Genomic DNA, 13,277 nt, shown 5'->3' on the forward strand with positions numbered 1-13,277 from the left:
ATTAAATTGAACCGGTTCAAATTATTCGTATCCAGTCCGGTTATTACCATCAGAGAGAGATCCGAGTATTGGTAATTGAACCGGTTCCGGATTCATCAAAAACCCCAGAAAGATAAGTGATAAAAACCTCTTGCCAATTTCTTCTCCTTTCTCTGTTCTGCTCTGCCAAAAATGGCGAGTCTACTTGATTCGTTGACAACAAGAGGCTTCTTCACCATTCCTTCAATTTCTAGGATTTATTCTCCTTTAGCTTCTTCTTCTTCTTCTTCTTCGAGTATCTCATCCTTTTTAACTCCCTCCGTTCTCTCTTACTCTCACCAACACTCTCATTCCCGCTTCCCTTACCCTGTTTCTGCAACTCTGGATGGTTCCTCTGGTGAGGAAGAGCTAGAGTTCGAGGAATTCGATCAATTTGCTGAAGACAACTACGCTGATGATTCTGACATTGAAGACGACTCCATCGATTTCTCCGTTCTTGAAAAAGAAGCTAGAGATATCGTTAGAGACTACGCTACTACTTTGTCTCGTGAACTAAAACTCGGTAATCCTTTCACTTTTTTTTTTGTTGTTGTGTGTGTTTTTGCATTTTGTTCGTGTCAGTGTCTACTTTTGTATGTGTGTTCCGAATGACTATGGTCTATGAATGATGATCATAGTTTGATATGTCCAGAGGATGAGCTCATTGAGGGCAAGGAAACTCGTAGAAAGGGGAAAAGGCAAGCGAAAAATGTTAGTCAATCTCCTTTTTTTTTTTTTTTTTTTTAATATTTGTTGTTTTATTCTTTGAAGGCTCCTCCTTCTGAGTTTTGTATTTCACTTTGATATCTTAACGACGACCTGTTAAGCTGTATACTTTCCTTGCTGCCTCAAAATTTATGTAGAAAAAGAGAATCATTTTGAAACTTTCATGTCTTGAGTTACTGACACTACTATCAAATACAATACCAGACGCAGATACCTGAACATCTTCTTCAAAGAGTTGCCATTGTTGGAAGACCTAATGTCGGCAAATCTGCATTGTTCAACCGCCTTGTTGGGGTATAAGCTTTGCTGACATTTAATTTTTCAGTTTGATTTTTTTCCTTTCCCCCTTATCATTTTTGTAAACTTGTCTTTACATTGCATTACAGGAGAATAGAGCTATTGTAGTGGATGAACCTGGAGTTACTAGGGATCGACTGTACGGTAGATCGTATTGGGGTGATCAAGAATTTGTGGTGGTAGATACAGGAGGAGTTATGACTGTTTCAAAGTCACCATCTGGTGTCATGGAAGAGCTGAATGTTTCAACCACCATTGGCATGGAAGGTATTCCATTAAGCTCTAGGGAAGCAGCTATTGCAAGGATGCCTTCCATGATCGAGAAACAAGCTACAGCGGCTGTGGATGAATCTGCTGTTATTATTTTCGTTGTTGATGGCCAGGTTCTGTGCTTATCTTCTATCTCCTTACCTTTTCTGTCTTTGCCTTTCTCCCTGTTAGGCTTTTCTGCCAGAAAACAAAGTGCAGCAACAAAAAATAATTTATATAGAATTTCATGTTTAGTGGAAGATATCACCAAATATCAAGAAAGTTGTGACTTATATATCTAGAATATATCAAGTTGATTTTGTGAAGTCTTTTACTGTTAAGCCCAATTATGTGTTTCCTGGTCATCATGCCATGTTATTGATATATGGCAATGATTTTGGTGCTCGATACGCAGGCAGGGCCATCAAGTGCTGATGTGGAAATTGCAGACTGGTTGCGGAAGTACTACTCACATAAGTATATCATTCTCGCGGTGAACAAATGTGAATCACCACGTAAAGGACTCATGCAGGCTTCTGAATTTTGGACTCTAGGGTAAATTGACTTTCATCCTGAAAGACTTTCTCCCATTATAGCGTCTATTTTTTAGGGTCCACCTTTATTTTAAGTGCCAGTAAGTGGTTTATCCAACCTAATTTATGAGATTTTGCTGGAGAAGGTTGGTAGCTGTGGTTTAGCTGGAGATAAAATGCTTTGCTAAACATTTTAGTTCCTTTGGTTCTGTGCACTTTTTTGTGTTTTCATTTACAAATTATGTGGCATTGATTCATTGTGGAATTTCCAGGTTCACACCTATCCCTATTTCTGCGTTGTCGGGAACTGGAACAGGAGAGCTGCTTGATCTTGTTATTTCTGGGCTAAATAAACTCGAGGTTTGTAATGGCCTTTTCTTTCTTTCAGAAAAACGTTTGTTCAGGAATATGAAATATTGCAATATTTGATTATGATATCTCTGGACTTTATATGGACATATTCTGTATCACATTCTACTCTTTCATCCGCTTCATCAAAGACCTTTATGCATTTTTGAGTATGTTCAATTGGCACCCATTGTTTATTCAACTGCGATAACTGGCCATAGCGTTGACAAGTACATCTCCTTCAAATATTTGGGTAGCATTGACAACTGACTAGTATGTTCAGTTGGCATCAGTTTATCCAAACCTTTTCTAACATTTTTTGCACCCATATGATTCAATGATTTTTCTAGATCATGGAGAACATTGAAGAGGAAGAAGAAGAAAACTACATTCCTGCCATTGCAATTATTGGTCGGCCAAATGTTGGCAAAAGTAGCATTTTAAATGCACTTGTCCGAGAGGATAGAACAATTGTTAGCCCTGTTAGTGGCACTACCCGTGATGCTATAGATGCAGAATTTACCGGACCAGATGGGGAGGTTGGTTCAATTTTGTCTGTTGTGTTTTTTGTGGCTTTGTTTTCTTTTGGTGAATGGTCCAAAGGCTTGTTTGATGTTTGAAATTTGGTTGAAGCGTCTGCCTTTTTATTATATGCTAATTGGCATCTACTTTATGCGTTAACTCTTAGAATTGAAGTAAATTTGGTTAGGTATCATCGAGGACTAGCATTGTCGAGTTGGTATCTGTTGAACTTTGATTATGAGCAGTGAGAATGAAAAACGAGAAAAACCAAAGATGCATTCGCTGAATATAACCCTTAAATTTGATTATGAACTGTGTTGCAGAAGTTTCGGCTTATAGATACAGCTGGTATCAGGAAGAAGTCATCTGTGGCTTCATCAGGCAGCACTACAGAGGCCATGTCAGTGAATCGTGCATTTCGAGCAATTCGTCGTTCTGATGTTGTTGCCCTTGTCATTGAAGCCATGGCATGCATAACAGAGCAGGTATCTCACTAATAACTGACAGTGATGAATGTTTGTCATCAGCAATTGTATAGCATGCGGTTTTGGTATAGACAGGGCTGAACCATACAATGATTTCCCTGTCCAACAACAATTTTACTGACATAGTTTTAGAATGTCAAAGATTTGATGACACCAAAGTACCTTACTATTGCAACCAAGGACAAATGATAACTTATTCATATGAAATTTATCTTCTACTCGTTTCTTAATGGTTATATTATTGTGAACACAGGATCTGAAGATTGCAGAAAGAATAGAAAGAGAAGGAAAAGGATGTCTGGTTGTTGTAAACAAATGGGATACAATACCGAACAAAAACCAAGAGACTGCTGCACATTACGAGGACGATGTTCGAGAGAAGCTCCGTTCCCTCAAATGGGCACCCATTGTTTATTCAACCGCAATAACCGGCCATAGTGTTGACAAGTGAGTCTCCTTTAAATAATTCAGAAACTGTTTTCAATCTTACACTCCGGTTTTACTAAGTATGTTGGATATTTTATGATTAAAATGTAGTATTGTGGTTGCTGCTGCGACGGTTCAAAAGGAGAGATCAAGAAGACTTAGTACGGCCATATTGAACCAAGTGATAAGAGAAGCAGTTGCATTTAAATCCCCTCCAAGAACCCGTGGAGGCAAGCGAGGCCGCGTTTACTATTGCACCCAGGTAATAGAAACATACATCTCCCAATGTTTTCTATTAACAGTAAAGAAAAAGGCTTTAGAGGCTTTTCAGGTTTGTTTGTATGTATGTATATAAAGTGGTTGCATAATGCAGGCAGCAATAAGGCCACCGACGTTTGTTTTCTTTGTAAACGACGCAAAGCTTTTTTCGGATACGTACAGAAGGTATATGGAGAAACAGCTACGCACTGATGCAGGCTTTGCTGGGACTCCAATTAGGCTTCTTTGGCGCAGCCGTAAAAGATCTGATAAAAATGGAGGAGGTACGAGTTTTACTCATGAAGTTGTAATTCTTTTTTAAAATAGTGACAGTATTTGTATAACTTTGGGAAATTCTGCAGGTGGAGGAACAATGAGAATTGCAGGTCTTACTCGTCACAGAAATCTTGCTACCAGAAGAACATAATAACGGAATATGTAACTTTGTTGTTGTATTGAAAAATAATTACTATCAAAATATATATTCAAAACTATTAAAAAGTTATATATTCAATCATAGTCTCCATTGCAACCTAATCTGTTTGTTTGAAGTAAAATTGCAGGAATAGTGATCGAATATGAAATATTCGGTATTCAAAAACCTGGTCAAATACGGCTCAGATATTTCGGATACTGACTCTCCTCTATCTTAGGAAGATCGAACTTACTTTGTAACTAATGTGTCTTTAGATACCTTGTAATCTCGATTGTAAAGAGGCAGAGAAATACAAAGACTTTCAGTAAACACTAATTGATTTCCTATAGAGTATTATTTCACAAGTGATACGACCAAAGATATATATGCATATATATAATGCACTCGTATCCAATCTTACTAGTTACTAATCTCTTGATGATTTGTAGAAACAGAACTACATCAACATTAAATCTTTAGTGTTTTCTTAAGCTCAGTTTGCTGAAAATCAAATGTTGAAGAAACAAATTAAATAAACAAAAGACGATGAGCCTTTCAATAAAGCTGCTCTTTCTTTTCGTGCCACCATCTCCACCTGATTAAAAAAAAAAGTACGAAAATGCTTTCGTCAAAAAACTTACGAAGATCTCAATTCAGCTCATATAGTATAATTTTGTAACAAATCGTTTACTATACTATAGTTGGTAAGAGATAGAGAGACAAGGTCTCTTACCAGTAATAGTCCCAACGAGGACGGACTTTGGTCATGCGGTTATCATCGGAGGGATGGTAAGGATGAGCCGCGTGGCGAGTGTTGTGGAAGGCGCAGCAACCAGCGGCGTAGACCGCGATGAGAAGGACGAGGACTAGGATATTGACAACAGACAACTTTTTCCAGTCGAGACGGATCTCCTCGAGCACACCAGCCTTGCAAGCATCACACTCGTAACATAACATCCCCACTCCATTGTTCCATCTGTAGCAGTCTTCCCCTCCATCAATCACTCCAGCTTCGTACGTGCACGCCGTTGGTGGCTTACAACATCCCGACTGCATTGTAACTTTTTATTAGTCACGGCTTTGATACGTTATATAATAACTATTTGAAAATCATATAAACACACTTGGAAACAGAGACAAATAAAATCATAGTCTTATTAGTTTAACCTGAACAGAAGTCATATCTCTTTGGAAATAATCAAGAGTGGTCCAAGATTCAATCTTAAGACAAGTCTTGGAACTCAAGATACAGCTTCTAATGGAGTTCCAATACTCAGGATCTCTAACTCTCTCTCTCAACCATGGATGATAGTCTCCAAGCCTATACTCTTTATAAACCCTCCCTGGAACTTCCCTTCCACCTCCTTGGCTCGTCACCACCAGACCAAACAACGTTAGACCCATTAGAGCCGCGATGAGGAAGATCATGACCACTAAATACACCCAAAGAGCCCATGCCACGTTAAAACAGGCTCCTATGAAACCAGCAAGTGATACCAAGAGTATGATGAATCCTATTACGAGTAGCGGTGTCTGGAGGAAGTTTTCGCAAGTCGTACTGCTTCTTGCCTTATATAGAGCGGTTCCTATGATCGGAATCGAGGCTAGTAAGGTGAGAAGGTTTAAGACCCCAATCACCGTGTTGCTGAATCTGTACATGTTTTCAAGAAGAAATCAGAGACTTAACACTCTGCCTTCTCTTTATCTCTCTTTCTTTTGTAAGCAGAGTCTCTTCTTGCAATGTGAATTTCATCAGCTTTATCTTACAATCTTTTTAGTTATTATATTGGTTAACTCTACTTTTTGTGCTTTTGATTCTCTCTTATCAATTGGGAATTTTTTTAAGGGAAAAGGTTTAGAGTTAATGGTTTGATGATTCATGCTCATATACTTTGGTCCTCTCTTGATTTGAGTCAATTAAACAATAACATTAAAACCGTATATATTTTCAAATAAAAGTGTCCTTTTGGACAATTGTTTCTTGTTTATTAGTCTATTTTATACATCTTTGTCGTTGGAGTTGGTACAGAGCAGACCACAACCAAGAGAAATCAAGTAGTGCCTGTATTAAAATATGTACAGTACTTTAAAAGTTACACCCCATAATATATACATAATTTTCTAGCTTATAGTCAAAAAAACTGCAATCATGGTTTTATATAATGGATCACAAGTGGAATAGAATAAATGTGCTATGCTAAAAACTGAAGCATAGGAGTAAGTAAAGAATAATATAGACATGGACGGGCGATGATTTCGTAATCGATGAATTTATCTTTTAAAGATGCTTTTACTGGCCCATTTCTTGGAATATTAGGTTTTTTAGATATAGCATAATGTAATCTTTGATTCCCCACTTCCATTTGTTCTTATATAAACAAGAAGGAATTCTAAAATCTTGTCTCAGCTCATAGTTTATGTATCTTTTGGACTTAACTTTCACATTTTCCAAATGGCATTTGACTTCTAAAAAATAATTTAATTTGCAATTAGCCAAAATATCAACAAACTTGATTTGCAATTAGCAAAAATATCAACAAACTTGAAAGATACAAGGATTGTGATCCATGTGTGGTTCAAAAGACACAAATGGAAACCATATAAAATAAAATTGCAACGACAAAGTTACAACTTGAAACCAAGAAATATTCTCCTATAGAAACATAATCTCTAGTATACATCCGAAATCCTCAGATCAGTATTTAAAAACAAAGAAGAAGCAGGTTCAGCTCAAATGTAATCAGTTTGCAAGGTCAAGTCTTGTACACCCAAATCATGGTAAACATCATACACATATTGCAGTAATGGCCTTTCATCTATGCCACTCTTCACCTAACGCCGATGCCAAAACAACAAACCGATTCATTTCTATTCCTATTGTGATCTCATGTTTTAACTGATATGAAAACAAGGAAAGAGTGAGTACCTGAAGTCTGAGTGAGCCAACAGTGTGACCAGGCACAACCTCCCAGAAACGTGCCTGTAAAACCTCTGTGACATCTTCTCGAGAAGTAATCTGTACAGAAAGATAGTTGAAGAGAAGCCCGGTTTGACACGTACGGGAAACAATATATGGAAAAGAGCAAACCTGTCGCAAGCATTTGCTTAATGCCGAAGAAGGAATGTTTGGGGGTGCCATCTGAAGCAAGATACCACCAGTGGCTTTGAAGAGTGGCATAACAAGCATAAACACTGTAACCGATACTAATCCTAAACATAGCACCTCTGCATTTTCAACCCTGAAAAATCCAAGACACGAGGACCAAAAGGAAACTGTAAGAGGTCAAGCAACACAACACGTTTGTTCACTCAGCTTCTTCAAAGAAAGCGAGAATTACCCGAGAGAGAGGAGCCAAGATGCCAGTATCAAACCTGCACTGAAAAGAAAGCAGCAACAAAAACTTCATGTTTGCTGATATAAGTTCCATAAAAAAAGAAGTATTCTTTCAATCTAGCTCTCTACTGCTCTGTTTGAGATAGAGAAAAGCAGAGAGATTTAACACCTGCGGATGGAATCTGATATGACGTGCAAGCAAACGGAGTGGTAATTCATATCTTCTGCTTTTCTGTAGACTGCAGCATATTATGAATGTAAGAACAAAATTCAAGAAAAAAATTATGGTTTATAAATGTAAAGACGGGACAGATAATTTCAAGAAGTAACGAACTGTCTTGGCCAGATAATGGTAGTTGAAGCTGTCTTCCTATTTCAACTAATCCCCGTAGTAATTCTATCTTAACCAAACACCCTTACGTCTTTGGCTTTACAGTAAAACTGACAAATGAAATATACCAAAGCCGCCAAAAAATGCTATATATCAAATAAAGCAGATTATGAACATCAAATCTTACACGTCTAACCAGAACTTGCGCATGTATATGCAGTGAATACATACCAATATTGACACGAGCATAATTCCGAAAGAACCAAACACCTAGTAGGTTCACCAGCAGATTTGTTACCGCTGATACAATCAAATAATGCCTACATAAAAGAAATATTAAAAATTCACACTAATATAAAGGAGCAAGAGGGAACAGTAGATGTAAACTTGGTAAGTGCCAGATATATATATCTAGAAACTCTTAAGCATGTCTTTGCAAAAAAGGCGACTTACTTGTGCTCTGATTCATCTTGTATAAATGCATGAAGAGCTTCCACAGCTAGGGAGAACGACATGAACATAAGAAACAGCTGTCTACACATATGTCAAATATTAAACATATCAAAGTGTTAACCAAAAAAGGAAGCTACAGAGAATGACATAATGAAGGAAAAACAAAAAGAAAGGTCTTCATAATGTATGGAAGTCCAAAAATTTCTAACAACGACCTAAAAAATTACTCTATTCTATAAGCAACAGTATAGGAAAGACGGGAAACACTGAGTTAAGCTCTTAACACCTATTTTATTACATGGCACAAAAGCCTTCGCAACTTCAAATTAAAGCTGGGAAAGACATCTAAAACAAGTTGAGAACATACTTACAGCATTAGTGAAAGCAGATAAAACTTCAAGTCTTTTGTACCTGGAAAAAAAGACAAGGATGCGCAATTCAGCATCAAGCCATTACAATCTCCTACCAAAACAACAAAGGATGGACTTTCGAATGAACAGAACCTTAGTAACCCCATCTAATACTAGTCTAGATCCAACGAAAGAAGATCATTATTTTTTCAAAAATTAAGCAGCTAGATGGTAACTACCACAAAACATGCATTCCAATTTCCAACCAATATCTCCAGAAACTGGATTCACCAACTGAGCCAATCAATTCACTTTTATCTCACCCGTATGAGTAAGCATGATCAGGCTTCTTCCGTGAAGTTGCTATTGCAAATAAAGAAAATGTCAAGAGCCCACAACCAAATGTCAAATGGAATGCATCGGAGACCAAACCTGTAAGAGTCCATAAAAAAAAAAAAAAGAAAAAAAACAAAATCAGCACAGTTAGTAAATACAGAAAAATGACAACGGAGCAGAGAACTAAACAAAACAATTCTGACAAGCACCAATTATTGCACTGAGCAAAAAGTCATTAAACAAACTGCGACAGCAGAAACAGAAGATTGGTTGATACTTGTGAAAACCCTTTCTAGTATGACTCAATGCAACAGAAACCAGATCTTAAAGCTTCATAATGAAGGCCTCAACAGACTCTACTATCCCAGAGATTTACTTCCATAGTTTAGTCTATATCAACTAAATACTTGAGCCTAAATTTTGCTGCTTTAGCTGTTATAATTCATCTTCAACACATCCAAGTCTCTCTCCCTCAACAAGAAATATCAAGAACTTGACCAAGAAGTGGAACCATATCGTACCTACACGCCCAGTGAAGAGACCAATAGAGAGCTCAGTTGTAGAATACAACACATTAAGCGCAATCAACAGAAACAGCCTCTTCATCTGCCGATTCCCACTTCTCAGTACCCCAAAAATCTCCCAAACCATATCCAAAACAGACCCTTTTCCGAATTCTACTTCTTTCCCTTCCCCGAAAAACACATCGTTGCCGTCGACGGAGTAAATCACCGGCGGCATATCGATGCTCGAGACGGTCCTATCAAGAAAAGGCTTAGCCGCCTCAGTGAACGCGGGAGTTCGTGGACCGTGTGATTGCTGAAACGAGCGAGAATAAGCAAGCCTCCGATCATTTGTAGTGTATCCGACATCACTGCCCCGATCATTCGGGAGCTCGTTATCGCATCGAGGATTAAAGGAAACGGATCTCTCCATTTTTTTTTTTTCTTCGTTTGATCTTGAAAGGTTTTATAATTCCCCAGTTGAGAGTGAGTTCCAACTTTGGCAAAATACTAAAAATCAACAGTCAAACTGCACAAAAACCCTGCTTGCTTACACAGTAAAGTCAATGGGCTACTATTCCAAAGCCCATATTGACTTTTAAAGCCCAAAATCGTCCAAAAAGTCGAGAAGCTTGACCACTAAACACGCCTTAATCCTTATGGACTTGATTTGGGTTTTTTTTTGGGTTTATGAATATATTTAAACTACCATAGTTATCGATTCATATTAACAGTGATCAGGATCAATTATAGCCGATTTTAACGGTCAGATTAATGGTAGAGGTGGCCTAGGCCTTACAAAAGGTGACTTCAAACCGTCTGACAATCCCATAAATAAGTCGGCCTACTTTAGCTCAGCGAATATTTCACCTCGGCCCTTGCATATGATATATATAACTCAGGGGACATGGTTACTTCATATTGTGCTTTGTAATGAAATGACCGGACGATACAATCTCCGTCTCTATTATTCAGCCAGCATACGACAAAAAGGAGTCGAATCTAGAGTAAAACGAGTACACGTTTTCCTTTTTTGTCCAACTAATCCGTTTTTTTTTTTCTCCAAGTCCAACTACCACTACTCCCCACTAGATATACAAAAAAAAAAGAAAGGTTTGGTTAACATAAAGAGTGTCGGTTAATATATAAGAAATGTAAACAAACAAATTCCAGCCCATTAATATGGGGTTGTTTTAGGTAGATGTCCCCTTAAGGAACATTTTCCAGCCCATTAAATACTTTACAGAGTCTCTCTATAAAGAGAGATTACGGTTACGTTACCAAATATCGAAATAAATTAATTAAATTATGTCAGTTACTACACTTTTTTGAAAGACAAGACAGCTGTTTCCACTAACAACGTGACTGGTCGTGGGGTCCTCCTTCGTTCAAAGATAGATTAAGAAAAAATCAACGGCTGAGATCTTTCTCCATCATATTATGGGGAGTGGCCTTTCTTCCTTTTTTAAACTTCAATTCTCAGGCTCACAATTTTCCCCTTCATTCGCTCCGTTTCTCTTTTGTTTTTTTTTGGTTTCTCTCTCTCTCTCTCAAACAAAACAACACACACGACACACCCTTCCTCCAGCTTTCCTCTCAGAGATCCCTCAAACCAAGGTACAACATTCCCATAATGTTCATCATCGATTTTAACGTCCTAGGTTTCATCATTTCATTCTCATATTAACCCCGTTCATTAGTATATGTTCCTTACGTTTATGGAGCTTTTCTTTATTATTGTAACACTTCATTAGTATGTATCCCTTACGTTTATTGCAACCCTTTTTTTTTTTTTGAGATCTTTAGATTCCTCTGTTTGTTGCCAAGTTGCAAAATAAAGGCCTCATTTGACGTTCAATTATGATGCTAATATTATCGACTACAGGAAATAGAAAATGGCAGATGGTGAAGACATTCAGCCTCTTGTCTGTGACAATGGAACCGGAATGGTTAAGGTATTTAGCATACCTACAAAAAAACTTTGTTACGATATAAATCTGAAATCTTTTTTATACAATGCTGCGGTCTCTTGTTTATAATTAGAGAGCTTTATGAATGAATATATATATGTTGGGTTCCAATTCCTTAGGCTGGATTTGCTGGAGATGATGCACCAAGAGCTGTATTCCCCAGTATTGTTGGTCGTCCTCGCCACACTGGTGTGATGGTTGGTATGGGACAAAAAGATGCTTACGTTGGTGACGAGGCTCAGTCAAAGAGAGGTATTTTGACGTTGAAATATCCTATTGAGCATGGTATTGTTAGCAACTGGGACGACATGGAGAAGATTTGGCATCACACTTTCTACAATGAGCTCCGTGTTGCACCAGAAGAGCACCCTGTTCTTCTCACAGAGGCTCCTCTCAACCCCAAGGCTAATCGTGAGAAAATGACTCAGATTATGTTTGAAACCTTCAACACACCCGCTATGTATGTCGCTATCCAAGCTGTTCTCTCCCTCTACGCTAGTGGTCGTACTACTGGTAAGAAGATCTTCAATTAATTAACACCATTGTTTTAATCACTATACTATGCATTGGACATTTTGAGAAATAATACCATTTCTTGATCGTATCATATGTTTACTTGTCTTGTATGTTTCCAGGTATTGTGTTGGACTCTGGAGATGGTGTGAGTCACACTGTTCCAATTTATGAAGGATATGCTCTTCCACACGCCATTCTGCGTCTGGACCTTGCAGGCCGTGACCTCACTGATTACCTCATGAAGATCTTAACCGAGCGAGGTTACTCATTCACTACCTCAGCAGAGCGTGAAATAGTAAGGGACGTGAAAGAGAAACTCGCTTACATAGCTCTTGACTACGAACAAGAGATGGAGACGGCAAACACAAGCTCATCCGTTGAGAAGAGTTATGAGTTGCCTGATGGACAGGTCATCACAATTGGAGGAGAGAGATTCCGCTGCCCTGAGGTTCTTTTCCAACCATCTTTGGTGGGAATGGAAGCTGCTGGTATTCACGAGACCACTTACAATTCCATCATGAAGTGTGATGTTGATATCAGGAAAGATCTGTATGGAAACATTGTGCTCAGTGGTGGAACCACCATGTTCCCTGGAATTGCTGATAGGATGAGCAAAGAGATCACTGCATTGGCTCCAAGCAGCATGAAGATTAAGGTGGTTGCACCACCAGAGAGGAAGTACAGTGTCTGGATTGGAGGCTCCATTCTAGCTTCCCTCAGTACCTTCCAACAGGTAAAATCGTTGTTCGGTTTTTTCGTTACTCTTTATGAGTTTTGTGCTTTTTTACTTACTTTGTTACCCATTTGCAATTTGTTAATCATACACAATGTTGTTCCTCTACAGATGTGGATATCAAAGGGTGAGTATGATGAGTCAGGGCCATCCATAGTCCACAGGAAATGCTTCTAAGTTTATGCTCAAATCGAAGGGATGAAAGATTGTTTCCGTATTGGTAAAGCCTTTTGTTCATCGATCGACTTGGTTACAGAACATTCTTTTGTTTTCTATGTTTCTTCACCACATTTCTTTCCTGTTGTCCTTCTCTTTTGGTGTTTCTGTAATGGTAAAAAATTGTTTTTTTTTTAATAACTCTTTCGTTTACTTTTATGCAAAGATGAAACCAGAGGTAATGGATTTGGCGTACTATATAATTTTAGTTAAAGGGGTTTCATATATAAATCATATATCAAGGCCAGAGGTCTCAGT

General features: G+C 38.1%; 4 protein-coding genes across 5 annotated transcripts; 2 read left to right on the forward strand and 2 right to left on the reverse strand.

The window, feature by feature from the left end:
* Positions 129-4,399, forward strand: LOC104776175 (GTPase Der). The gene is made up of 12 exons (XM_010500191.2): positions 129-541; positions 671-729; positions 949-1,038; positions 1,131-1,424; positions 1,706-1,845; positions 2,096-2,183; positions 2,522-2,710; positions 3,017-3,178; positions 3,432-3,625; positions 3,716-3,866; positions 3,978-4,146; positions 4,225-4,399. Exons 1-12 carry the CDS (start codon positions 172-174, stop codon positions 4,287-4,289), a joined length of 1,971 nt encoding a protein of 656 aa, XP_010498493.1. The 5' UTR covers positions 129-171; the 3' UTR covers positions 4,290-4,399.
* On the reverse strand, positions 4,686-6,036 carry LOC104776185 (tetraspanin-6). Its single transcript, XM_010500204.2, has 3 exons — positions 5,445-6,036; positions 5,011-5,327; positions 4,686-4,872 (listed from the first exon to the last, which is right to left on the reverse strand). The coding sequence occupies exons 1-3, from the start codon at positions 5,934-5,936 to the stop codon at positions 4,833-4,835; spliced, it is 849 nt and encodes a 282-aa protein (XP_010498506.1). The 5' UTR covers positions 5,937-6,036; the 3' UTR covers positions 4,686-4,832.
* Positions 6,775-10,091, reverse strand: LOC104776195 (metal tolerance protein C2-like). Its single transcript, XM_010500214.2, has 10 exons — positions 9,603-10,091; positions 9,069-9,177; positions 8,767-8,806; positions 8,396-8,472; positions 8,174-8,262; positions 7,781-7,850; positions 7,616-7,654; positions 7,366-7,516; positions 7,204-7,293; positions 6,775-7,109 (listed from the first exon to the last, which is right to left on the reverse strand). Exons 1-10 carry the CDS (start codon positions 10,015-10,017, stop codon positions 7,008-7,010), a joined length of 1,182 nt encoding a protein of 393 aa, XP_010498516.1. The 5' UTR covers positions 10,018-10,091; the 3' UTR covers positions 6,775-7,007.
* On the forward strand, positions 11,069-13,227 carry LOC104776203 (actin-11). Of its 2 annotated transcripts, none has more exons than XM_010500223.2 (5): positions 11,069-11,201; positions 11,470-11,539; positions 11,674-12,067; positions 12,190-12,803; positions 12,915-13,227. In XM_010500223.2, exons 2-5 carry the CDS (start codon positions 11,480-11,482, stop codon positions 12,978-12,980), a joined length of 1,134 nt encoding a protein of 377 aa, XP_010498525.1. In that variant the 5' UTR covers positions 11,069-11,201; positions 11,470-11,479; the 3' UTR covers positions 12,981-13,227. The 2 variants fall into 2 exon arrangements, with proteins under 2 accessions (XP_010498525.1, XP_019101306.1); XM_019245761.1 differs by lacking the exon at positions 11,069-11,201 and adding an exon at positions 11,248-11,337.

The sequence above is a fragment of the Camelina sativa genome, chromosome 1 (assembly GCF_000633955.1).
Source record: "Camelina sativa cultivar DH55 chromosome 1, Cs, whole genome shotgun sequence".
NCBI classification, from domain to species: domain Eukaryota; kingdom Viridiplantae; phylum Streptophyta; class Magnoliopsida; order Brassicales; family Brassicaceae; genus Camelina; species Camelina sativa.

Bases quoted from the DNA above. Each gene is read 5' to 3' on its own strand.
- LOC104776175 (XM_010500191.2), top strand. From the start codon at position 172: ATGGCGAGTCTACTTGATTCGTTGACAACAAGAGGCTTCTTCACCATT. The intron at 2,184-2,521 runs GTTTGTAATGGC...TGATTTTTCTAG, and splicing joins CTGGGCTAAATAAACTCGAG to ATCATGGAGAACATTGAAGA. The intron at 3,179-3,431 runs GTATCTCACTAA...TTGTGAACACAG, and splicing joins TGGCATGCATAACAGAGCAG to GATCTGAAGATTGCAGAAAG.
- LOC104776185 (XM_010500204.2), bottom strand. From the start codon at position 5,936: ATGTACAGATTCAGCAACACGGTGATTGGGGTCTTAAACCTTCTCACC. The intron at 5,328-5,444 runs GTTAAACTAATA...GTTACAATGCAG, and splicing joins GAGATATGACTTCTGTTCAG to TCGGGATGTTGTAAGCCACC. The intron at 4,873-5,010 runs GTAAGAGACCTT...TTTTTTAATCAG, and splicing joins CCTCGTTGGGACTATTACTG to GTGGAGATGGTGGCACGAAA.
- LOC104776195 (XM_010500214.2), bottom strand. From the start codon at position 10,017: ATGGAGAGATCCGTTTCCTTTAATCCTCGATGCGATAACGAGCTCCCG. The intron at 7,294-7,365 runs GTTTGCTCTTTT...CTTTCTGTACAG, and splicing joins TAAGCAAATGCTTGCGACAG to ATTACTTCTCGAGAAGATGT. The intron at 7,110-7,203 runs GTACTCACTCTT...CATCGGCGTTAG, and splicing joins TTGGCTCACTCAGACTTCAG to GTGAAGAGTGGCATAGATGA.
- LOC104776203 (XM_010500223.2), top strand. From the start codon at position 11,480: ATGGCAGATGGTGAAGACATTCAGCCTCTTGTCTGTGACAATGGAACC. The intron at 11,540-11,673 runs GTATTTAGCATA...CCAATTCCTTAG, and splicing joins ATGGAACCGGAATGGTTAAG to GCTGGATTTGCTGGAGATGA. The intron at 12,804-12,914 runs GTAAAATCGTTG...GTTCCTCTACAG, and splicing joins CCCTCAGTACCTTCCAACAG to ATGTGGATATCAAAGGGTGA.